Below are 25,868 nucleotides of genomic sequence, written 5' to 3'. Positions count from 1 at the left end.
AAGAAGATGATACTGGAATATTTAGTTCCCAACCTTGGCCTCATTGCAACCACGTCTCCGTAATGGCTATTAGATCAAACCTATTAATTTCTATCTGCGTTATTAGTTCATATATTTTGTTGAATGCAGGAGATGAGGAGAATATTTTTATGGAGCGAGTTGTTATGATCTGGAATGCACTGCCTGAAAGGTTGGTGGAAGCAAATTTAACAGTAACTTTCAAAAGGGAATTGGATATATATTTGAAAAAGAAAACATTTGCAGAGCTATGTGGGACATGTTAAAATGCTATGTATTTGACAATGAAAAGTACTTCTCTTTATTGTCGCCTTTCCCTCCTTTCCTCCAAACTGCTTAAAAGTATCTTACTCTGACACTTGACTTTTCAAAACTTTTTTGAGCATTACAAACATTGGCTTCATCTAATTGCTACGAGTAGAATCAACAAGAACAACTTCAAGAAAATCGTCAAGTGTGTTTACATCCTCCCACTCTGCTTTTATGGGAGATCTTCATCTAAATGTTCAATTTGCACTCATACATAAACCTAGTATGAAAAGGGGAGAGGAAGCTTACAATTAATGTTGTTCTTTGGGACTGTTATTGGGCCAGAAATTCCAGGCCAGAAGCGTGAGTACGGTCGGCTTACTCACGCTTCTGGCCGTTGGAAATGCCGGCGTTCAGCATGAACAGCGCATGCGGGGAACGCCGGCATTTCCAGACCTCGAGCGCGTGCGACTGCACAGGCAGCGCTTGCGCAGTGAACTTCGTGGATTTCATTCATGAAATCCGTGAGGTTAAGTCCTTAGAAGTTACACTGAAAAAAAGCAAGTGTAAAGTGGTTCATTGGCTGCGGAGGAAGATATATTTTATCGTGGAGCTTTTGAAATGCAATATTTTTGTTTGGGAAAGGGAGGGAAGTTATTTTAAGAAATTTTAAGTAAGTTTTTAAGTTAAAATTTTTTTTTCTTTAAAGGGTTTTCAGAACGGTAGGTAGAAGGAGCAATTGTGGCTGTGTGAATGGAATGTGAGAATGAGTTATGTATGTATGTCCACATATATTCCTTTACGTATATGTATGTATGTTTTATATTCCTTTACTATGAATATGTTTTTAATTATGATTTTCCAATAAGTTACTTTCTCTGAAAGTCATAATTAAATAATACATTCATACACATAAGTAAAGGAATATATACATAACACGCAAAGGAATATGTACAGACATACATACTTTCAGAAGCTCCACGATAAGAAATATCTTCCTCCGCAGCCTCTGTAGCAACTGTACCCATGCTTTTTTCATGTGTAAGTTGTAATGAATGGACCTCACTGAAAGCATTAATGAAAGCGGCGAATTATACTGCGCACGCGCTGCATGTGCAGTCGCACGCGTTCTGCCTCTGAACCCCTTCGTTCAGAGGACAGGAAATGCCGGTTTTCCCCACATGCACTGTGCATGCTGAAAACCGGCATTTCATCCGGCCAGATGCGTAAGTACCCCGACCGTACTAGCGCATTTGGAAGGGAATTATTGGGCCAACATTTTACATGTCAATAAAATAAAAAATTTAACACTTGCACGACTTGCCCCCTCGCATCTGCGACTGAGGGTCCAAGGAGGTGCATTGCGCAAGAGGTCATCATCGCACGTATCCTCACACTGTTCCCTTTGGGGAACTGTATGAAGTGGTGGAAGGATTTATGGCCGTGATTAACGCTCATTCTGTGACCGTAACCATCTTTGAACCAGCCATTAGGGTGGTTAGTCCTATGGCGGGAGGGTTTTACGGGCTCCCACAACCCATCTGAGGGGGGGGGGGCCAACAACACCCACGGACGCAAGTATCCCGCTGGATGTCCACCCAGAATTTAAAGTTGGAGCTCCGACTCCACTTGCCGGGACTGTCTGGAGTGGGGTTCAAAACCCTACTCCTTCTGGCCCAGCGGCGGGGATGCTTACTGCTACGCAAAAGGCCCACTCCGCACAAAAGGTGACACCCATACGTTTCCTGCGCCTTTTCCCTCCCCATGACTGGAGCCCTATGCTGCCATTTCACGTCGCTAATCGGATTGGGCGTTTGTCATAGCGGTAGGATCCCCGCCGCTGGGCCAGATCAGGGTAGGGTTTCGAACCCCGCTCCAGACAGTCCCGGCAAGTGGAGTCGGAGCTCCGGCTCTAAATTCTGGGTTGACATCCAGTGGGATATTTGCGTCCGTGGGTGTGGGTGGCCCCCCCTCCTTGTATAGCTTGTGGGAGCCCGTAAAACCCTCCCGCCATAGGACTAACCGCCCTAATGGCTGGTTCAAAGATGGTTACGGTCACGGAATGAGCGTTAATCACGGCCATAAATCCTTCCACCACTTCATACAGTTCCCCAAAGGGAACAGTGTGAAGACGCGTATGACGACGACATTGCTAAATAAATAAATGGAATTAAAAAAATTCTTTTAGGGCTTTTAAAAGTCTTTAAATTGCTTTAATTCTCTTTAAAACTACTTCAGATTACTCAAAATAATGTAAACATTTAAAAAAGTTTATAAAAGTTACCAAAATCTTCAAAAAACTTCCAAAAACCTATTTAAACTGCTGCTTTGCATGTAAAAAAGCAAAGCAGCTTGACAGAAACATTGGGGGCGTGTTCAGTGAAACTGAGACCTCAAGGGGCGTGTCTCACTTACACTGCACGCTCCTGGGTCCGCGCTGGCTGCACTCCTGGGCGGCATGACGTCATACGCTGCCCGGGAATGTGCTTTCTATTTCTCCAAGTTCAGGCGTCCCAGAAGCTGATCGGCAGGAGCGCGGGGTAAGTGTAAATACGGGGCTTGCACGCGCTGCAAGCCCCGTTCTGGAATTTCTGGCCCAATATCACAATTTTGATCAAAAATATTATCTCAAGCTGCTTTGGCATTGGGTTTGGTGGAGTGCCCAGCCCACCAGCTCCTGACATGCCAGCCTTTTGCACGTAGCAACAACCCCAAAGTAATCTTTTCAGATCTGCTAAGGCCAATCGTCAGGAACACTTACCTAACCAACTTAACATATTGCATATTCACAAAGTTTACTTTTTTTTATTAAAAACTAAAAATGATCTTTGAATTTCTATTCAGATTATAAAATGTGATTTACTTTTTTTAATATCAGCAAAGTTAAGGAATATATAATTAACCAAAGCATTTATGAATAAAAGCCAGTCATGATTCAGGACTTCTGATATTTTTTACAGAACTGTGGTGCAGTTTGGAAAGTAAATAATGATCCATAGAATTCATGATGATGACACCATGAAACAATGGAATAAATCAGAAGACAGCATTGCGAAAGTATTTTTCACAGTAATGTCACTAGAACCCATTCATAGTCCCCACATCAAATGAATTTCCATTTAAAATCAAAGTTTGCCTGTAAATTTCTTCACTGTAATTCTTATGTTATGTGTTTGAAAAGCAAAATATGTGGTGAGGAGCCATTGAATACAATTTATAATCACAATTGTGGTGTTTGGCCGTAACTAAACTTGTGATTTCAGTGCTACTAACATATCAGGGCAGTAGATTCATGGGGTTTACAAGTAATATCCTTTGGCACGGCATCATGCATTTCCTACAGAGTGTTCACTTGCCATTAAAGATTAACACTAGGGACTTTGTGATGCAGTAGGTTATATGTAGGCTTTTTGCCTCTGAGGCCTTGGTTCCTGCCCCGCACAGACCGATGCATTGAAGTATCCTCAGTGCAGGGACTACAAGGGTCTAACTTGAAATGAGTTTGCACAAATTCAGCCCAGTCCCCAGTGGACATGGGTCACTAACAAACTGTTCTTCAATTTGACACACATTAGCATTCTCACTCAGAGATGCCACAAATGTAGAAAATAGACGTGCTCTCCTGAGGTTGGGGATGAGACATGCTGTTGTGATAGATTCATTGGGTGCTTTATACTGCATGTGGTACAAGCTATACCTGATCTGGGAACACTTAACGACACTGGGGCCCTTCAATGGAACATTCCATTTATGCCATTACTCCAGGGGGTCTGCCAATCTCCTACTGGAGAACCCCCCCATAAATTCCAGGTTTGGGTGCTGCAAGGGGACTTTGTTTCATTTCCCAGGGGTAACAGACTGGACATCAGTTACTGCAAAATTCACCATAGGGTGCATTCAATAATCCTGTGCTCCCAGGGAGCATGGATTGGACAACTGGCACCATTGTGTTTTAGTCACATCTCTCAACCTGTGCTCCCTCTGAGCGGAGTGTGTACGGGATTGGCAAATTTACCTGTGTGTTACTAAAACAATTAAACCATGTACGATAGCAAAATACTGCAGATGCTGGAAATCTGAAATAACAACAGAAAATGCTGGAAAAACTCAGCAGGCCAGGCAACATCCGTGGAGAGAAATTAGAGTCGCCGTTTCGGGTCTAACCCTTTTTCAAAACTGGAAAGGAAATGAAATAGATCGAAGGCAGGGTTGCGAGAGAACAAAAGAAGTGAAGAGACATTAAGAGGTATTCAAAATGAGACAAGATAGTGGAGACAAAAGACATGTGGGAGAGAGAAAAAAAAAGGAAAGGGGGGAGGGGGGAGGGAAAAACCAAAACAAAGGGGTGGATAAAAAATTTAAGTAAAAATGTAATAGGGGCCGAAGTTATGATCTGAAATTGTTGAACTCGATATTGTGTCCGGAAGACTGTAAAGTGTCTAATTGGAAGATGAGGTGCTGTTCCTCGAGTTTACGTTGAGCTTCCATGGAACAATGCACAAGGCCAAGGACGGTGAGGTCCGAGTGGGAATGGAGCGGTGAATTAAAATGACAGGCGACCGGAAGCTCGGGGTCACCCTTATGGACTGAACAGAGGTGTTCCGCAAAGCAGTCACCCAATCTGTGTTTGGTCTCCCCAATGTAGAGGAGACCGCATCGTGACCGCATGTAATTGCGTAAGAAAAAAACATTAGAGTGGCAGGACATAGGTAGTTTGGGCCTGAGGGGAGCTAAGATATTCACAAGCTGAAAAATTGAGTGCCATTTTCTCATGATCTACTTAAGCAGCATTTCAATAACTGGTAAGACATTAGCCCTCACCCAAATTCCATTTCCTTTCACGGGGTTGGGTTATTGAGGAAGGAAATCTTCCCAAGATTACTTGCCACATTTGTAAACATAGCAACATCATCAAGTGATAATGCTATTGTGAAGTTAATTACACTTTTATTAAGGGAAAAGAATTGGTTAAAACTGCTAAGCAGCAAATCCCGACTTCTGTGATAGTCAGTAAGTAGCTGAGCCATGCAGAGCAGAAAGGCCAGGTTCAACTATCGCTTGGAGTTAACTGATCTCAGCCAGGGCAGCAGCACAGAGGCTACAATTATGTCTCTGAGATTGGGTCGATTGGGCTTATACTCGCTGGAGTTTAGAAGAATGAGAGGGGATCTCATTGAAACTTATAAAATTCTGACAGGACTGGACAGACTGGATGCAGGAAGGATGTTCCTGATGGTCGGGGAGTCCAGAACCAGGGGTCACAGTCTAAGGATAAGGGGTAAGCCATTTAGGACAGAAATGAGGAGGAATTTCTTCACCCAGAGAGTGGTGAACCTGTGGAATTCTCTACCACAGAAGGCAGTAGAGGCCAATTCATTAAATATATTCAAGAAGGAGTTGGATATATTTCTTAAGGCTAAAGGGATCAAGGGATATGGGGAGAAAGCAGGGACAGGGTACTGAATTTGGATGATCAGCCATGATCTCGTTGAATGGCGGAGCAGGCTAGAGGGGCCGAATGGCCTACTCCTGCTCCTATCTTCTATGTTTCTATGTTTCTCTGGGTTAGGAAGTGGACAATCAGCTGCAGTTCCTGATTCTAATCGCTATCCAGCAACTCTTGCTGGAAGTGCATGTGCAGACAAGATCAGACTCGACTATGATGGCCTCTACATTGAAAACAGAGGCTAAAGTTTTGGGCAGAAAAAAGTCTTAAGTGCATACTCGCCCCACCCCCTCCCCCTTCTTGGAGCCAACTGCTGGACCATGTGAGGCAGAGGGAAAAAGCCCAGTTTGGGATAGAGTGGCCCCCAAAGAAATCAGCTGAAGCCTAGTGGAAGGTGGGTAGGTCAGTGAGTGCCAGCCCCAGGACAGTGAGTGCCAGCCCCAGGACAGTGAGTGCCAGCCCCAGGACAGTGAGTGCCAATTCCATGACTCTACACCCAACATCTCAGTGTCACAAATGTTCAATGACCTCACAGATCCATTGAGGCAAGATAAGTCAGCCACACCTTCCAAAAATGCAATGTACTAAGCATATCTACCATTTTTTTACTTTCTCTCTCACTCATTTTGCTGCAGTACTTCAGGAGCTCATCATGAATGCCCAGGAAGTAGCACATGGACCCTTACATGCCTGTCTTTATCTGGAAGTGTTTCTTCAGTCTTGCATGCACTAAAACCTCACATAAGAACATAAAAAATAGGAGCAGGAGTAGGCCATTTGGCTACTCGAACCTGCTCCGCCATTCAATAAGATCATGGCTGATCTTCTACCTAATCACTTTCCTGCACTATCCCCATATCCCTTGATTCCCTTAATATTCAAAAATCTATCGATCTCTGTCTTGAATATACTCAATGACTGAACCTCCACAGCCCTCTGGGGTAGAGAATTCCAAAGATTCACCACCCTCTGAGTGAAGAAATTTCTCCTCATCTCAGTTCTAAATGGTCGACCCCTTATACTGAAACTGTCACCCCTGGTTCTAGACTCCCCAGCCAGGGGAAACATCCTCCCTGCATCTACCCTGTCAAGCCCTGTAAGAATTTTGTATGTTTCATTGAGATCACCTCTCATTCTTCTAAACTCCAGAGAATATAGGCCCAGTCTACTCAACCTCTCCTCATAGGACAATCCCCCCATCCCAGGAACCAGTCTGGTGAACCTTCATTGCACTCCCTCTATGGTAAGTATATCCTTCATTAGGTAAGCAGACCAATACTGTACACAATACTCCAGGTGTCGTCTCACCAGGGCCCTGTATGATTTCAGTAAGATGTCTTTACTCTAATATTCAAATCCTAACATACCATTTCCTTCCTAATTGTTTGCTGTACCTGCATGTTAACTTTCAGTGATTTGTGTACAAGGACACCCAGGTCCCTCTGAACACCAACATTTCCCAATCTCTCACCATTTAAAAAATACTCTGCTTTTCTATTTGATCACATGATAGATGTATGAACCAAGCAATTGCCTATCACCACCCGAGTGTGGCCTGCATGCTGGCACTTGGCTTTGACTGAATCTCATGGCAACCAGAGAACATTCTCACATTTTGCATCCCTTTAAAAGACCACCACCACAACAGCAAAGCGAGATTGGCAACAGGTAGAGGACCGCTAACCTCCGCCCTCTCGTCCCATATGAGGAAGAAACTTTGGCGGTCATAGGAAGGCAGTAAACAGAAAGAATGAGAGATGGGGAAGTCAGAAGGTAGGTGTCAGCTGCAGGTTCATCATGAATCCTGCTGATTTGTCTTGTCATCGAACTGTAATCCATATGAGCTGTCAGCACACTACATCATGAAATCCTGAGAAAGAAAGAACTTGCATTTCTATAGCGCCTTTTGTGACCTCAGATATCCCAAAGCACTTTACAGCCAATGAAGTACTTTTGAAGTGCAGCCAATGTTGTAATGCAGGTCCATTCCAACTGAAAATCACATGATCTCTGCTCCACAGCAATCTGTTCTAACCTTTATTTCTTCTTCTCCCATCTTTGAATGTACTAGACCAAGAAGAAAGATGAGGAACCAGGCCACCCTGCTTGTGACCCGGCCATCACTTTACTGCCCACGCCATTGATCACTCTCGCCCTGCCCAGCATCAGCTCAGAGACATCCAGCTATGGGGCATTAATTAATAGACAATGAGCCAAAGGTAAGTGCACAGCATGATTCACAGAGCCCAAGTGGGCTGGACAAACTGAAGTAGAACAAAAGGAGGAAAGCTTTGCTGTCTAGAGGATCACGGGGCGTTGTGCTGTGACTGAAGAGCCCCAGAATTCAGAGATCACTGGTCTTGTTTTTAAGGGATGCTTGCAGAGCATGAAACTTGCAGGCAGTCACTGAGAATGGTGTCCAACATTGTGCAGCAGATGGTGGGTCAATCCCACATTTCTGATACCTTGATGGATGGTTTTGCAGTGTTACAGTCTACCTTACTAAATGTGGGAGCTCCAAGCCATTTTGCAGTGGAGGCCCCCAAAGATAGATGGCCTGAGCGCAGAATGTGCTTCTGCCCTGGATGGTTACATAGCTGCCATCGAGACCATGGGCATTAGATTAGAGAGCTGCATCTTCCAGCCTCGGCCAATTTGCGCACATCAAGGTCCCACAAACAGCAATGAGGTAAATGACCAGATAATCTGATTTTTAGTAGTGCTGATTGAGTGATAAACATTGGGAAACTCCCCTGCTCTTTGAAATAGTGCCATCGAATGTTTTACGTCCACCTGAGAGAGAAGACAGGGCCTCGGTTTAACGTCTCATCTAAAAGGCAGCAACTCTAACAGTGCAGCATTCGCTCAGCACGGCACCAACGGTATAAGCCTAGATTATGTGCTCAAATCTCTTGCATGGGGCTTGAACCACAATCTTCTAATTTAGTGGCAGGAGTGCTACGAAAAAACCAAAGCTGACACCCATTAGCAGCAAATGCATAAAATTCTACATCTGCTATTTCAATAATGGCATTAATCTATCTATATATATAATAAAGGAATCGATCTGTCTGTCTGTCCTTCTGTCTGTCTGTCCTCGGGTGTGCGTCTGTCCGGCTATGCGCTCGAAAGTTATACGGCGTACCTACGCGCGCGTTACCTCCGAAGAAAGCTTACGCTTCCGGGACGCTGGTAAGCGTATTTACTTTTCGGTCGGACGAAAATTGTTTGCGCCTTATGCAAAAAACCTTCAAAATTAAACTCATTATCTGCTAGCATTGATTGACTGACGTCAAGGTTCGACCAATCCTGTGCCGTCACGATTGACCAATCCTACAGTACGGTCCCCTGATGGTTGGCCAATCGGTGTGTGTGTGTGTGGGCGGGACTAATCGTTTTCATCTCGGGGATCTGGCAGCCATTGTTTCAGTGCCATGACTTCAGCTTCCAGCTCAAACTACTTTGAAAGTTAGTATCTCTTTTAAAAATAACATAAGATTTACCAAAAACGTTTTATAAGTACTTTCACTTTCATCTTTCAAGGTATTAAGTGTGTGTGTGGGCGGGACTAATCGTTTTCATCTCAGGGATCTGCCAGCCATTGTTTCACTACTTGCAGCTCAAACTATTCTCCTTATCCAGCTTTGAAAAAGTTAGTATCTCTTTTAAAAATAACATAAGATTTACCAAAAATGTTTTATAAGTACTTTCACTTTCATCTTTCAAGGTATTAAAAGGTAGAAATGTTGCCTGGCAGCAGATTCACAGAGGGACACAGAAAGGCCCCAAAGCCTCGCACTCGATTTAAACCGCCCGGCCCAAAACAGCCCTGGCAAAGCCGGGCTCCCCCCAGCTAGTTTAAAATAAATGGATAATGATTTTGTTAAAACAGCAGACGGAAGAATTTATATGATGCATTAACTCATCCATCACTAATGCCACACAGTGCAATTTCATCCATAAAGATGAAATTTCTCTTCCAACAACAGGAGAATGCATATTTTCCTCCATAGTGAATTATTTACTAATAAGCTGCTTTCTTAGATCACAAATTTAAATGTTTGTGTTCCTGCTAATTTACAAAAAAAACAGGCATACACCCATTTTTGCCTAAAATTTCAGCCCGTAAGATTCAGAGAAAACCCTGAAAACAATGACTTGGATCTTTTAATTTCCTACAACTTTTGTTAATGTTAGTTATGTCAATTAGCAAATATTAAAAATCAAACCAGCAGATCTTCCATGACGTTGCTAATGGTGAAGCAGAGAATACACTATTTTAAAATGGCAGGAGCATTAAAATTTTCCTTTGAATTAAATTAATGGAAGGAAAATCAGGCAAGCTCCCTTATGGACCCAGGGCTCTCATCACCCAATTTTGCTCTCTTCTCCATGCCCAGGCCTTAACACACATATGCTAAGTATTAAAAATTTGAATAGACTGAAAAGATTTATGAGTATAAAAAGGAGAAGCTGACAAAGTAAGACTTTGTATCAGTAAACAGACGACCAAGATCATGGATATAGGAGAGAATGTTGTCAACACTGGCGGATGTGTAATTGATGGAAAAAAATACGAAAGAGTCAATGACTTTGTCTATCTTAGAAGTAGATTACCTGCTAACGGCCAGCTCACATTAGAAGTGAAGCCCAGAATCGACAAAGCCAGTATATAATTTTTCATTTGCCAACATGTGGAAGAGCATCTACACATTAAAATGAGATTGTACAACACAACACTACTGTACACCTCAGCAATGTGGCAGATGGTGGAAGCGCACATCAGGAAGATGAATGCATTTCACTAGCTTTGTTTAAAAAGTATCTTGGGTGTTCATTGGCTAGATCATGTAACCAATGAGGAAGTGTTGTGCCACAGGGGTCTGCTGACTATGGCCTCAAAAATCAGACAGAGATGTTTATGGTGGTTCGGTCATGTCATCAGGTTATCCTGTGGTAGAAGAAACAAGGTATGTCTGGATTCCACCTAGAGGGTAGACAAGGCTTGGAGGAAAAAATGGCCTATCTAAGGACAATCAAAAAGGATGCTGGCACCATGGAGACAACTTATGATGGAAGCAAACATTTTGGAAGCAAACATTTTGCTCTGGACAGATAGCAGTGGAAGAAATGGTTTGCTTCATGTGCCACTAGCCACAGAAGACTCCATATGTGGAAATGCTGGGCTCTGGGATCAGTCAGTGGGTTTGAGCTCTGGGGCCTGAATGTGCTTTGGGATTGGCAGGGCTCATGGTGGGGAGGGAGATGGAAATACTCACAGGGTGGGATGGGAGGCCTGGGAGCACTGGGGTCTTAGAATGTAAAGCATTGAGGGGCTGGAAACATTGGTGATGTTTGGAGTGTTGGACAATTGGACATACTGGTGGTAGGTGCACTGGAAGGGAGCTGAATTGTGGGAGCACTGAGGGCGGAGCAAGGAGCAAGGAGCAAGGAGGGGAGTAGGGTTTGGAAACACTAAAGTGGCCTTGGAACACTGAAGAGGCGATGTAGGCTCTGGGAACACCTGGAGGAATGGAGAAGAGGGGACTGGTATAGGTGAGGGGCTAGGTTTTGGGCTGTTTGAGATGTCAAGTTGATTTTAGGCTGAATCAACCTTTTTTTCAAATTGTTGGTCAGCCTTTTTAGTTGGTGCATATGCTGCTGGTCCCAGTTGCAGCTCATAACCTGATGCTGCTGCTGCTTCATCCTAGGACCACACTCTGCACATGAAAAGGAATTCCTCGTGTAGCAGAGTCTGATTTCAGTGTGCAGTTAGGAGCATTTCAAGAAGGCAGAGTGTCTCTGTGAATTTGGGAGGAGGATTTGTGAAAGTGGGGAAATAGGTTAGAGGGAGAGAGCGTCTTTGTGAGTGGAAAGGGGAATGCTTTTGTGAAGGAGGGTGAGTGACTGTTGAGGTAACTTTTGGAGAAGTGATGGTCTGGTTTGTCCATTGAATATAGATAAAGCCAAATGGCACTTACTTTCCCTATCATTTTTTGGATGAAAAATCTATCATTTGCAAATTTAAAAGGTTTATTAAATGCAGCATACTGCATCAGGTGCTTCAACAATTGTAGGTTTTTAACCTAATTTATTTAATGACTGGGATGTAATGAGCCGTGCATTTCCTTGCACTCATCACAGGCTACAGCGCTTGGAATACGGTGGACTGTATTATTCATCCCATGAGTAAAAATAAGCACATTATTCTGAATTGTTTATTTTTTATGGTTTCTTATGTTATAAATTTTACTTTTACCAGTAAATTTTCAATTAGGTGCAAAATTTAAGGTGGTAGTTCAAACTAACTTCAGAAAATTATATTAACATTTTAATTGGTTGCTACTCGCCAATTTTCTGCTGCTCGCTTGTTCTTCATTGGTTCTTACTGACTGAATCAAACTGCTTTTGATTAGTTGACATTCATTCAAACAATAGGATATTTGACAGATGACTTAGCAGATAAGTCCTCATTTCAGCCAATCACAAAGTATTGCCCTAAGAGGTGCAATACTTCGAAGTGGGACATCCTGAAGTTCGACTCCCTGAACTGTTGACACCAAAGTGTGGCCGGAAGTGTGAAGCTTTCATATGTGATACCTTTCAAAAGTGTGATGTAATGAATGCACACTAGATGCAAGACTTCTAATTATTTATAGATGTAATGTAGCTCTCCCAATGTCTCATTTGGTAAGTCTATTGCCTTTTTTAAAGTCATTCACAGGATTTGGGCATCACTGGCAAGGCCAGCATTTATTACCCATCCCTATACGATATTAAGCCATACAGATCCAAAAACATCCATGCTTGACCCCTGGTCTGTGCCAAGTTAGGCCAATTATAAACAACCTTGATGTCCTAGGTTAAGGAGCAGGCAATAAGTGTGTCTGCATGGATGTTACATGGGGATAAGAAACTGTGGAAGGGCCACTTGGGTGAGGTACAGGAGAGTTTCTAGCACCAGGGCAGCACAGTGGCATAGTGGTTAGCACTGTTGCCTCACAGCGCCAGGGACCCGGGTTCAAATCCGGCCTCGGGTGGCTGTCTGTGTGGAGTTTGCACATTCTCCCCGTGTTTGCGTGGGTTTCCTCCGGGTGCTCCGGTTTCCTCCCACAGTCCAAAGATGTGCGGATTAGGTTGATTGGCCATGATAAAAAAAATTTAAAAATTGGCCTAGAAATTCAGTAAGGCGCTGCCAGCTTTGCGACCAGTTACCACCCAAAGAGGGCTTCTGCGCCAATAGAGGAGGTTGCGCTGATATTGAGCTCGGCGGTAATGGTAGCTGGTAGCGTTGCGCTGGCACCGATGACGTCATCGGTGTGCGCAGTGCCCTGTTTCTGGCCCGACGCCCATATTCAGTTGCCGCCGCCTCCTCCGTGGCGGCCGCTACTAACATCCGGAGACCAGGGCCTTACTGCAGCCTTAGTGGGGCGCATAAAGGTGGAGGTGCGGCCGGCCGCTTTTTCGGCGGCCGCATGCCCGCACCTCCTTCCCCGGCCTCCTCCACCACCGCCCCCCCCCCCTGCGGCATTGCCGGCTGCTTTCCGCGAGCCCGGCACTTCTCTGTGGTGCCGGGCTCATTTGCCGGCACAATCCAGCGGCGATCTCCCCGTTGCAGGCACCTCCACCTTAAGAGGAGGAGGCCTGCAGTACCGCAGCCTGCCGCACCGCATCGGGTGTCGCAGCGGCACCTAGAGCGCTGAAATTCAGTTTCAGCGCCCCAAGCGGGGGCAGGCACACCCTGGAATAGCACCCGGTTCCGACTTGGGGCGCAAAAACTGAATATCTGACGGTCGCAACAGGCTCCGCGCCCAGCGCTAACTTTTGGGCGCTAGCCAGCTGGCGGGGCCATAGTGAATTTCTAGGCCATTGACCCTTAGTGTTAGGGGGGATTAAATACGTGGGGTTACGGGGATAGGGCTTGGGTGGGATGGCTGTCGGTGTAGGGACTGTGTGCTAGGGTTTGGATGATCAGCCATGATCTCGTTGAATGGTGGAGCAGGCTCGAAGGGCCGAATGGCCTACTCCTGCTCCTATCTTCTATGTTTCTATTCCCCAACATAATTCAGCATCTTCTGGAGAGGGAGAGCAGAGAAAGGGTTAACATTGAAAGGGGAATATTACTGGTGTTAGAACATCTATTAGGCACAAATTCTTAAATACCTTAAAAAAAAGTATTTATTTGAAAAGGTCAATTTTAACAAATCAGGGGTAGAAGGACTCTGGCTGGCCTCAAACAGTTGTCATAGTACAAATCTGACCTCAAAACACATATAAAAAACAAAGTAAACAATAGCTAATCCTAAATCAGATTCCACTGTAGTACTTTCCAATATATATAGTACCCATATTTGTGTCACTGCCAGATTGAGTTTGGTCATGGTTTTTTGGCCAATGTGGTCTCACCTAGCATTGTCATAGTTGTGGGTAGTTCAAAGGGAGAAAAGATAATATATTTCAGATAAGAAATCAGCCACTTTTGAAGAGTTTCTGATAGCTCCAATCATTTCTGTGGACTTAACAGTCATTAATAGCAGGTTGCATTTAAAAACACAATGGGTAAATTCACTGATTCTGCACTCTCAGTGGCAGCTACGCTCAAAAGGAGTCCAAGTCAGAATCAGCGCTACAGTATTGTAGTCCTATGTTCTCTTTGAGCATAGCTCCCTGCTGGGAGTGCAGAATCAGTGACCATACCCTAATGGAACATCATTTAGAAGTAAAAATGTAATGGAAAAATCAATTTTTCTTTAGTCTAATCTTCTTCGCTAATACCCTTTGTTATACAATGATTTCACATTGAATTTATGGCAGTGTTATCCTAAAGGTTTAAGATTTGTACTTGCTTAAAGCAACACAGAGCTGGCAGGACTGAATTACACTGTAACTTCCACACGGTTGTCTAATCAGAGACAGCAGAGCCCTCACCTCAGTAAGTGTGCTCTGATGCTTGTGCAATGCTTCACTCACAAATGTCCAAATGTCAGTTAAATTTTTACAGCCAGCAAGAGCCAAAGGACATTAGAAAGGTTAAAATTATATTTTAAAAAGTTCCAATGAAGTATGTTGGAACTTTTTGAATTTCATGTAATCCTGGTTGCAGTTGTACTGCAACTGGTGCAAAACCAAAAGCTTTGCAAGGTTACATCTTTGCGAGGTCCCAGCCCTTCATTTCCAAACTACACCATATTTTATGTCAATCTGGAGCTGAAACTGCTTTAGTTTGATGGAAAACATGTGGTTTGACTGAACTAAGTAATCAGATTTGGCTGCTCTGGTTACAATGGGATACTCCAATATCCTCAATACAGTAAGGTTACTAGCACAAGTGAGGTGCTATAAACAGCACCACCTTACTCATACTGATAGGGCTGTTCTGCCTAATCATCAATGATGCCCTTAATTTCTAAGAAAAACTGAGCACCTGGTGATGTGGCCAATTTCAGTTGGTGTCACACATATGTTTAGTCCTAGATTTTTCTGCCTGGTTAGAAATAGGTTTTGCACTGAAATGAATGGAAGTGTTCCAATTACAATTTTCCGAGATCAGCTTATCATAATTATGTATAACTCCAGATGCCAACTTTGACGTGTGTAGGGCGCACGATAGTGGTGGGAGGGGAAAATTGCAAATGAGGTAATTGTGATTAGCAGCTTGGCTCAGTGCTACCAATCATGTCTCCAAGTTAACAGTTTGTGAGTTCAAGCCCCACTCCAAGTACAACAACAACAGATAACATTTTGGGATGCAGTATATGAATAATTTCAGACATGATGGCTGCGATTTTGGTGACCGAGGCGGGTCCGGGCAGCCGGGGTCGGTGTCATGGTCCCAGCCCGCTGCCTACAGCAGCCCAGACTGTCCAAGCGATTTTTCGTTGATTGGGCTTGTAAGCCCGCCCTGCAAGGTTCCCAACCAATTAGTAGGAAGCAGGTCTGATGACGTCATTTGATGATGCTTCATCAGCCAGTTTCCTCAAAGGGGCCATGTCCAAATTGATCTTGACAATTCTGCTGTCAGTGTTCTACAACACTGCGGTGCTGCAAACACTGACAAGCACTGCACAAAGGTGTACGGCTGCACCCAGGCTCTCCCATGACTCCCTCCATATGCACAGCACGCAGGGAGGTTCTCTTCCCTTCCCATATCTTAAATGCCTCCCCCGCCGCTTGGTGTCGGGTCTGTTCTGAAATCGCAGACCCGACACTTTGGAAACTTACATGGAGGCGAGTTCGGAGCGGGTTCCCAACCCGCTGTCAATCATTTCGATTTTGACAACAGACCCACCTCCAAACCTACAATCTGAGCGCTGGCAAAATCGCAGCTGATGTGTGGTAAATGTAACATGCTTAAAAGGAAAAAGGTGACTTTGGACCTATGGTTCTCAAAGCTCTCCACCACTGAGATTGTCCTTGTGTCATGTCTGGGTTTGTTGCAGACTAATTGATAGAGACTGATTACTATGATTAGTCAACAACTTCATTATCATTGTATCATGCAACTACCAGGATGATAGAAGGCGAACTAGATGGACCGTGATTTTTTTTTTGTCTATGTCCCTCTGTTCATCATCTGATTTGGCACTTAAGAATTACATAGAAATTATAATACGGAAACAGGCCATTCAGCCCAACCAGCCTGTGTTGGTATTTTTTTAAAATTCGTTCATGGGATGTGGACGTTGCTGGCAAGGCCAGCATTTATTGCCCTTCCGTAGTTGCCCTTGAGAAGGTGGTGGTGAGCCGCCTTCTTGAACCACTGGAGTCCGTGTGGTGAAGGTACTCCCACAGTGCTGTTAGGGAATGAGTTCCAGGATTTTGACCCAGCGACGACAAAGGAGCGCCGATATACTTCCAAGTCAGGATGGTGTGTAACTTGGAGGGGAGCTTGGAGGTGGTGGTGTTCCCATGCGCCTGCTGCCCTTGTCCTTCTAGGTGGAAGAGGTCGCAGGTTTGGGAGGTGCTGTTGAAGAAGCCTTGGCGAGTTGCTGCAGTGCATCTTGTAGATGGTACACACTGCAGCCATGGTGCGCCGTTGGTGGAGGGAGTGAATGTTTAAGGTGGTGGATGGGGTGCCAATCAAGCGGGTTGCTTTGTCCTGGATGGTGTCGAGCTTCTTGAGTGTTGTTGGAGCTGCACTCATCCAGGCAAGTGGAGAGTATTCCATCACACTCCTTACTTGTGCCTGCACATGAGCAATAGTCCTAATCCCAAGTACCCGCCTTGTTCCCTTATCCTTTTATTTTTGTTTCTTTCAGCCACTTATCTAACTCATTCTTAAATGTTAACTTGACCTCTGCTTCATTCACTAACTCAGTCTCACAAACTTCTGTGTAAAACAGTCCTCTCCGACTCTCTGTCCTAAATCTCTTACATTTTATTTTATATGTATATTCTCTCACTCTAGACCCCTCAGTCCCTGGAAACAGACTCGCCAGTAACTTCCACAGGGGTTCTTCTGATCTCCCACTGTAACTTCAGCAGAAGGTCGGTGGAAAGCCCAGAGGAAGAGTAAATGGCCATTTGTGCCATTTCTCCAGGGTTTCCGTCAAACGTCTGCCAAAGTTACGGTAGGAGATCGGGAAAACCCCATAGAAATTACAGGAATCTGCTTCTACATACTGTCTCATCCCTTCATACTTTTAAACTCCTGTCAGATCACCCCTTGAATCTCCTCTGTTATAACAAAACCAGCCCCAATTTTTCAAATCATTCTTGATATCTGTATTTCCTTATATCATCCTGCAGGCTCAGCAGTAATTTGTACTCAGAGAGTATGGGTCAGAGATTAAGGCTACAACATTTTAGTGTGGATTCTCCAGCCTGTACTCTCTTTGAATGTGATTCCCCGCTGGGGGCTTAGCAAACATTTACTCGATTTATTCTTCACATTAAATGCAGTATTCAGGATGTATTTTAAGCCCAACAATGGGCACTGTATAAACAGAATATCACACTCGAATGGGGAGTGTGTGAATTCTGATTACCTTATTCGCAATTACAGTCCATACAAATTAAGGATCTTCACACTCATGAAAGTACAATGGAGAGATGCAGTTACTGGTGCAAGGTCATTTTTATTACAAGTCTTTACGTTGCAAGCATTTGACTCTCACAAAATATTTGCTCCACTGAAGAATGGTAAAGAAAATTAAAACTGCATTCTATTTTCACCTTAGGTAAGAAACACTGAACATAAATCACAGGCAAACTAAAAATTAACGATTTTAGGAAGTAATGTCACTTACCCAGACAGTTGTGGCCATCATGCGCCAACATAAAGCCATCGTAACAAGTACATCTGTAGTTGCCTGGAATGTTGATGCACTCATGAACGCAGCCACCATTGTAGTCATTGTCACATTCATCAATGTCTGAAAGACAGTTAGCAAGGCATACTTCAGTAAGGCACAGGGCACATCACACAAAAAGAAGGTAGCCGATGGTGATGGGGACAGGCACCATAGTGAAGGTATTTGATAGTCCCAGTGAAGCTGGGTTTCCAATTCAAGAGTACAAACAACCTACAGCAAACATCGTGCGCAAGTGCACGGCTGTGAAAAATAAGAATGGGGAAGAGGTGAAAGTTCAGGATGAGGAACAGTCACAAAACACTCTATGTTACCACAACTATATGAAAAAAAAGCTGCTGCAGAGCTAGTCATTAAAAAAAATTGCAAGAAGTATAACCAGTTATAAAACAAAAAAGTTTCTGAATATAGAAGTCTGAAAATTGAATTTAAATCTATTTAAAAAACAAGTAATTTGTTTAAAATAATCCTGTGTAATCTATAACATTGAAATGAATGTTACCAATACAGGTTGAGCATCCAGAATCCGGAGTTCTGGAATCCGGACTCCAGGACGATTGGTGGCAGGGTCATCCGGAATCCGTAAAATGTTCCGGAATCCGGACACCCTGTCAAATCGCAACCTGGGCTCGGGCATTTCCGGACTCAGAACGTGTTTCTGATGTCCGAAGTCCAGAAGCGCCCGAGCCCAGGTTGCGATATTTCCAGACTTCGGACATCAAAACACGTTCCAAAGTCCGGAAAAACACGAAAAGCGACTCGGCCTCGATCCCGAGGTTGCCGGATTCAGGACGCTCAACCTGTATTAGCAAATGAACACCTAACAGATTTACATGGCATTCCACTGTCCAATATTTTTAGTGGTAGTGTTAACCCTATTATTTTAAACATGTTATGTCCTTGATTAAAATAACAGATAATAATATGAACACTGTGTGAGTTTGCCTGCCAACTGTCATTTCCAGTCTTACTTTTCAGTAGTCTGGTGTAGGAAAGAAAATGTCTAACACTGCAGTATCTTCATGCCATGGTGTTCTGCTGCAAGTCATTAATCACCTAAACTCACTGCCTCTACCAATCTCTGTGTAACTTACACATAACAGTAAGTAAAGTACATAAATGAATGCTTTAAACATGTAGGCCCTGCATTTCCTCGAGGCCTGCAGAGCTGTCATACCCATAGCAAGGTGGGATTTCCACCCACTGGTGCCACGGACCCGACCCCATCTGAATTCCCAGGATCAGTTCATTTACATAAACTGGGCAGGCATGTTAACCAGCATTGACAAATTGGGGTATCAGTCTCAGGAAATTAGACCTGGGGCTGGCCGCGACGTTTGTGTATTGGCCCGAAGACATGGCCCAAAAAAGTTACCCGCTTCCCCCCCCCCCCCATAGGCAAATTTCCCCTTCAGTTGCAATGAGGAAACCCTGGCCTGCAATTACTTAACAGTCTCTGATACCATTAGCAATATTCGACAAATGGCCTGGAAATTGCAAAGGACAGAAAAGATGGCGATCAGCCAGCATGATCATTTCCCATCACAATTGCCACCTCCACCCATCCCAAATATGACCTTCTTCTGCCATATTCAGGATCGGTGGAGATAGAATGATATAAAGCCCCACAATATCTAGATTTATTTTTGTATTATAAAAATAGTAATCTGTGGAGGCAAGTCAGGCGACATACAAGTCCCAGGATACCTCTGCCAGGAACCTTTGGGTCTGACCATAGCAGAGTATGCAAGGACAAAAGAAGGGTTCCCTCGTCAATACATCACTGGCAGGTGCCCTCACTACTAGCGGCACATCTTAGGGAACATGTCCTCTGTGAACCTTTATGAGGATGCAGTAAAATACTTACTTTAGTTTTAAAATCTTTGGGAGTTCAGGCCATGACCCAAGCCTAGACCTCTAGGTAGGTCCCACATATGCCTGCTTTCAAATATTCCCAGACAGAAGACAAGGAAACTTCTGGCTTGGGATCCTAACCCTCAGCCATATCCCCTCAGACATTGGTGACCTTGCTTTTAGCAGGCAGAGGCCTCAAACAACATCCCCTGGAATACCCAGCATGTCTAGGGCTCGATTTAATGTTGACCCTTTTAGGAGTTATGGTGAGAGGGCATTGGAAAGGCTATGGAGTATCGGCCCCTTCATCCTCACACATTTTCTGTCTATCATACTTCAGATGTCACACTCTGAAATCATGCTCTGGCGTCATACTTTGTTATCTCATTCTGACATCACACTTTGTAAAACAGCAACAAAATACAACTGATTAGCTGGAAACGTACGAATCAAAAACAAGTAAAGCATATACAAAAGAAAGGAGGGAAAGAAAAAGAAGGAAGATCTTACATTTATACAACGTCTTTCATGACCTTAGGATACATGTCCAAAATGCTTCACAGTCAATGAAGAACTTCACAGGAAAACAATTATTAAATGCTTATTTTTTTACTTTAGAAGAGAAGGTTGGCCAACAGTCAGAAAGAAAGAGACAGATGATTATAGCACCTGTGCTTCATTTTGTCTCTACTGAGAATTTGAAAACTATGATTGTTCATGTAGAGATTTATTTATGCAGCTGCATTTGGTAAAGGAAGTAATTAATTTCTTTTCTAGGAGTCAATCAAAAAAACACTTGTTTCACTATCTCTGTGCAGAAATCTTGGAAATTTTGTTCCAAATTCTTTCACTGGAGCTGTGTAGCCTTATCCAACTTCCATGCCCCAGCAAAACAAGAAAAAATGAACATTGACTCATTATGAGCAACACCACACATGATCTGCCAATAAAAATGATTGCATGTAGTCTTCCTTTTTCTGTTTATAACACTTCAGGTGTCACACTTTTGTTTCAAACTTTGGCACCACATCTCGACATCACACTTGTTTTGTTACACCATTATGCAAATTCCAATGTCACACTTTGACCTGATTAGCTCAAACTTTGCATTCCTAAAAAAGTGAAAAATCTAACTCTAACTATGAACAGTGAGGAAAATCTGCAAAATAAAAAGCAGGAACAAAAACCAAACAAATCAATCAATAATTTTCTATTTTTAAAAAAATCTATCATTTTCTTCAGCCAGCACAGATAAAAATAAGTTCACATTAAGCTTTGCAATATATTTAATAAAATAATTAAATGTACCAATAAAATGTTCTTCTGTGTCTTTTACCTTTATTACTGATTTTACTCAGAAGCCTCAGTCTGTCTGAAAAGCTTATGGTTGAGTTGATATTTTTCCCAGAGGTGTTACTCTGTCAATTAGAGTTAACAACTACACATATACCGTCAATTCCCAGCATGCTGCAGTATAATTCCCTCAAGTAATGTCTACAACAGCTCAAAGGGCCTCATTCCGCAGGATAGAATAGTCACTTTTTTTTTCAACGCGTTCATGCTCATGAGTGCATGAACTTTAGAAACTTTACCATCTCCCTTAACAGTAATTACTTACATCGCCCCTTGCATCTCCCTTAACAGTAATTACTTACATGCACAACCCTAAAATGTCTTTATTTACTTTAACAGGCACATCCCTTACTTCAGCTCTCCCATGCCACTTGGCACACACTGAACTGCTAGCCTTCCCCTCAACTCCTTGCAGGAAAAATTGGCACACAATGCCCGCAAGAGGCCAGCCACCGGAAGTGGCACCTCCACCTTTAAACACCTCATGCCCTACGAGAAAACGGGCAAGGAGCTCATGGAGAGGCACTCTGCTCTAGCCATGCAAGATGGCAAGGTTGGGCACATAATGCTGGCTCCAGGTTAGTGGATGAACACTGTTACCCTGGCATCCCTGTGAAGCACCACACACACACACAAACTTCCACCCCCCTTTGCTGTTTTCTTAATCCCAAAGGGGTAATGCTCACCCATTCCTAACGTAAACTCTCCTTTCCTGCAGATCCACCACAGCAAAGAGGAGCACAGTAGAAGGAAGACAATGATAATGAGGCAGAAGAACAACAGAGACGGACCTACCTCCTTGTGAGCTATGATAAGGATGATGATGAAAAGGGAGATGAAGTCAGACTCAAGCCCACCCATGAATTCCTGCAAAGACCTCCTGCCCCCATGTTCCTTTACCACACACCCCATACATCACTTGCTTTTTTGCTCCCATGCACCAGTTCAGATACTTTCACCCGCAGGAAGTAAATACTGTGAGTGAGGATATGGCACCAGGTGATTCACAGAGGACAAGAGAGCCAGAGGCATGGGAAGTGGGTGAGGAAGTGCCTACTTGCAGGAAGTAGGTTTGAGCCATTTAGAAGCATAATTTCCATTCCACCAGTGAGAGGCACGTTCTGAATGAGCATCCCACTGCAGCTCACGACTCCTGCCTGATCCAGGCAGGCACTTGGGCTGTCCTTGTAAAGGCCCTGGGCAAAATGGCAATGGGTGGGATCAGAACCACGATAGGGCAGTAACTGCAGTTCTCCAATTTTAGGGCTGCTACTGCTCCATTCCCGCCCGATGGGCTCAGTTAAAATCAGACCCAATATCTGCCAAATAGGATCATGAGAGTTAATACTAAATCAGCCAATTTAGGCAGCCTAGACCTCTGGCCACCAAGTGCCTCTGTGGAGCAAACCTAAGTTTTTGAGACTCCTCTAGGATAGCCAGCAGCCATGTTGATATAGGTATGCAAAGGAAGTTTATGTTTTAAATTATTGCCTGCTTACAACTCTGCCAGACACTTTTCAAACTTACCACGCTGGCTGACTACCCATTTTCAGCCTTGAAGCAAACATCAACAAACTGCCTTCATTCACCCGGTTGCTTGTTTACCTAGCCGCCCTCCCGACATGGAGGCACACCACTCCAACTAGGCTGCCCCCATCTCATGTACCCTCATTGGCTATGCAATCGACTGTGTTTGCTGGGCACCCACTATCCTTCCTGCTATATGATTGCTGCCATCCCCACTCATCAGCTGTCCAGCCACTCGGCTATCCCTTAGGCATTTCTTCATCACATTGGTGGTCCTGGCACTCCACTATACACTGAATAACTCCACATTTATGCAGGCCTTTCTTCCACCTATTCCCTACTGTGCAACTCAGGCTAGCCACTCCTCCACACAGCAGAAATAGTGCTACCACTGAGCCACAGCTGAATTACTCCAAGCCTTTTAGCCCCAATTCAACCAAAGACTACCCTTGGACTTGACTCGTCACGTGCAGTATCACAAGAGATGGACTAGTCATATAATTGGACATTGGTGTGCAGATGTAATTCAGTCCCCATTTTAAAGTCACACTTTCTGTCCTATTTTTGTGACAATTTGGGAAGTAGAGAGGTAGAGTTGGTTGCGACATAGGAGTTTCTCGGTCGGACAGGCTGTGGAGCTGGAGGTACAAAACTGAGGCACTACAGCAGCACCAGATGTGGAACAGTGTAATTACAGCATAACAAGTTTACATAGATAGTTCCCACTATAAATGAGGACATAGGAATTTATAACAGGAAAGGTTGCCACAGGAAATGCACACACTCCGCTTGAGTGCCGGGCTCTTTTGCCAGCACCCCACTCCCCAGTGGTCCAGCAGGGCCCCAGTGCACGCTGTGCTAGGCCCCTCCCCTTTAATCAGGGGAGGGAGGCCTGTAATACCGTGGCGCTACGTGCCGACGCACGTGGCACTGCTGCACGTAGCACCGCAATATTCAATGGGAGCACCCCAAGAGGGAGGGGGAGCGCTACCAGTAGCGCCCCACCTCCTGCTTGGGGCGCTACCATTCAATTTCGGGCGCGGGGGCGCTAACTTTTTCAAAGCACTCCGGCGAAGTTAGCGCCCCAAAGGGGGCACGACCCAATTTTTCCCTGAATGTATTAGAAGTCTTGCATAAGACATACACTTACTGCCTGCAAACACTTACTTCTTATGTGGTGATTTTTGTAACTCTCGTTAAGTCAACATTTGCAATGTAAACTTACTATATAAACATTTCAATGGGAATTCCAGTTAAGTGTTGGGCCAGGCCTGTAACGATTACCCATCACGTTTGTTAGGTAACACTACAGAACCTCACCAGGCCTTGAGTTGCTACTGAGCCTCTACCTCTGAAGCCAACATTTATTTTGCTTCTGCCTGTAGATGGATGAGCTTCATTTTCCCCCGCAGACCTGAAAATAAAGTTTACTTTCCCTTCTTCCGCCTCATTGTGACCCAAAGTTTGCTTCTCCCCACACTTTCTCTTGCTCTCTCTTCCAAGGTTCTCCATGCTACTCTATGACCACTTCTTTTCCTCCTCTTGAGCTCTGCCTGAAAGCTACCATCTCTGGCACCTAGCTACTCTTACCCTGGCCTTACTGCTTTTCAGTATTAGGTCCTGCTCTTCAGCCTCAGGAAATTTTTCTTTTCCCTTTAGCCTCTTCTTGTCCCAGCTGTTCCGCCTCAGGACCTATTCCCCTGGACTGCTCCCAGCTCTGTTCCCCTAGGAATTTTTTTTTCTAGCTTCCCAGCCTTGATCTACAGCCTCCGGCCCGGTTTCCCAAGTAATTTTTCTTAAAATTCTTTACCATGTTCATTGACCTCTTCTCAGCGCCACTCTTCAGACTCAAGCCCTACTGCTTACTCTTGTCCCTATAGTCTCGGCTCCAATCACTTCCTCCAACTTCCGATTCAAACTCCACATAGCCTCATGGCCTCCTCCTACACCTGGTCCACTGCCCCCACTTCTGGTCCAAACACCAGCCTTAGACTCATACCTTCCTCGCACTCCCAGTCCATTCTTACTCCTGGTACAGGTCTGAACCTCAGCATTCCTGCCTTGCTGCCCCTTCTAATCCCAGCCCCACTCCTCATGATTTTTCACCCGCCTCAAACCCCCACTTCCTTCCACCAATATTATCACCCCACTATACACTGTCTGTTCAGGCCTAACACTTTGTGTCTCGGCAGTGTGAAACAAAGCATCCCTATCCTGTTCTTTCTCACCCTATCCTCAGCTTATAATGAGCAGCACCACAGAAGATCCACTCATATATATAGATTTGTAGTTAGTACACATTTTGCTTGTCACACTTCAAGTGTCATATATACAAATTTCTGGTCACATTTGCACCATGCCTTTGTTACCTCTGGATTTGACTATTCCAATGCTCTCCTGGACGGCCTCCCACCTTGCACCCTCCGTAAACCTGAGCTCATCCAAAACTCTGCTGCCCGTATCCTAACTCGCACCAAGTCTCATTCACCCATCACCCCTGTGCTTGCTGACCTACATTGGCTCCCGGTCCAGCAACACCTTGATCTTAAAATTCTCATCCTGGTTTTCAAATCCCTCCATGGCCTCGCCCTTCCCCATTTCTGTAACCTCCTCCAACCCTCCAACTCTCAGCTGCCTAGGTCCTAAGCTCAGAAATTCCCTTCCTAAAGCTCTCTGCCTCCCTACTTCTCTTTCCTCCTTTAAAACATTCCTTAAAACCCACCCCAATCATCCAACCTGGTGAGACACCATTGAGTTCACACTGGAGAGTCAGTTCACCTGCTCCGTGTGTGGAAAAGGATTCACCACCTCATCTCACCTGTTGAAACACCAGCGAGTTCACGTGTGCCTGCACTGGTCCAATTCTGCAGTTATTGCTGCTGTTAATCAGATTCAGAACTGACCAAACTTTTGGCCACGTGTCCTACTATCTCCTTATGTGGCTCGGTGTCACATTTTGTTTGATAATACTTCTGTGAAGTGCTTTGGAACGTTTCACTACATCAAAGGTGCAATATAAATGCAAGTTGTTGTTGTTGTAGGCTCCAGTTTCATGTTGAGCAACAAATCACAACTGAATATGTAGAGAACATGTGGATCAAGAGCAAAGG

General features: G+C 44.3%; 1 protein-coding gene across 2 annotated transcripts in view; it reads right to left on the bottom strand.

The window, feature by feature from the left end:
- The window catches only part of scube1 (signal peptide, CUB domain, EGF-like 1), a 489,492-nt gene that overhangs the window by 408,992 nt on the left and 54,632 nt on the right, over window positions 1-25,868 (bottom strand). For both annotated transcript variants that reach the window (XM_086008801.1, XM_086008802.1), the window contains exon 3: window positions 17,962-18,087. In XM_086008801.1, coding sequence (XP_085864927.1) covers window positions 17,962-18,087 — 126 coding nt within the window. The remainder of the gene's footprint in view (window positions 1-17,961; window positions 18,088-25,868) is intronic.

The sequence above is a fragment of the Somniosus microcephalus genome, chromosome 16 (genome assembly GCF_052327205.1).
Source record: "Somniosus microcephalus isolate GS21.2 chromosome 16, FLI_Smic_1.0, whole genome shotgun sequence".
Classification (NCBI taxonomy): domain Eukaryota; kingdom Metazoa; phylum Chordata; class Chondrichthyes; order Squaliformes; family Somniosidae; genus Somniosus; species Somniosus microcephalus.
This window is presented reverse-complemented; position numbering and strand designations above follow the sequence as displayed.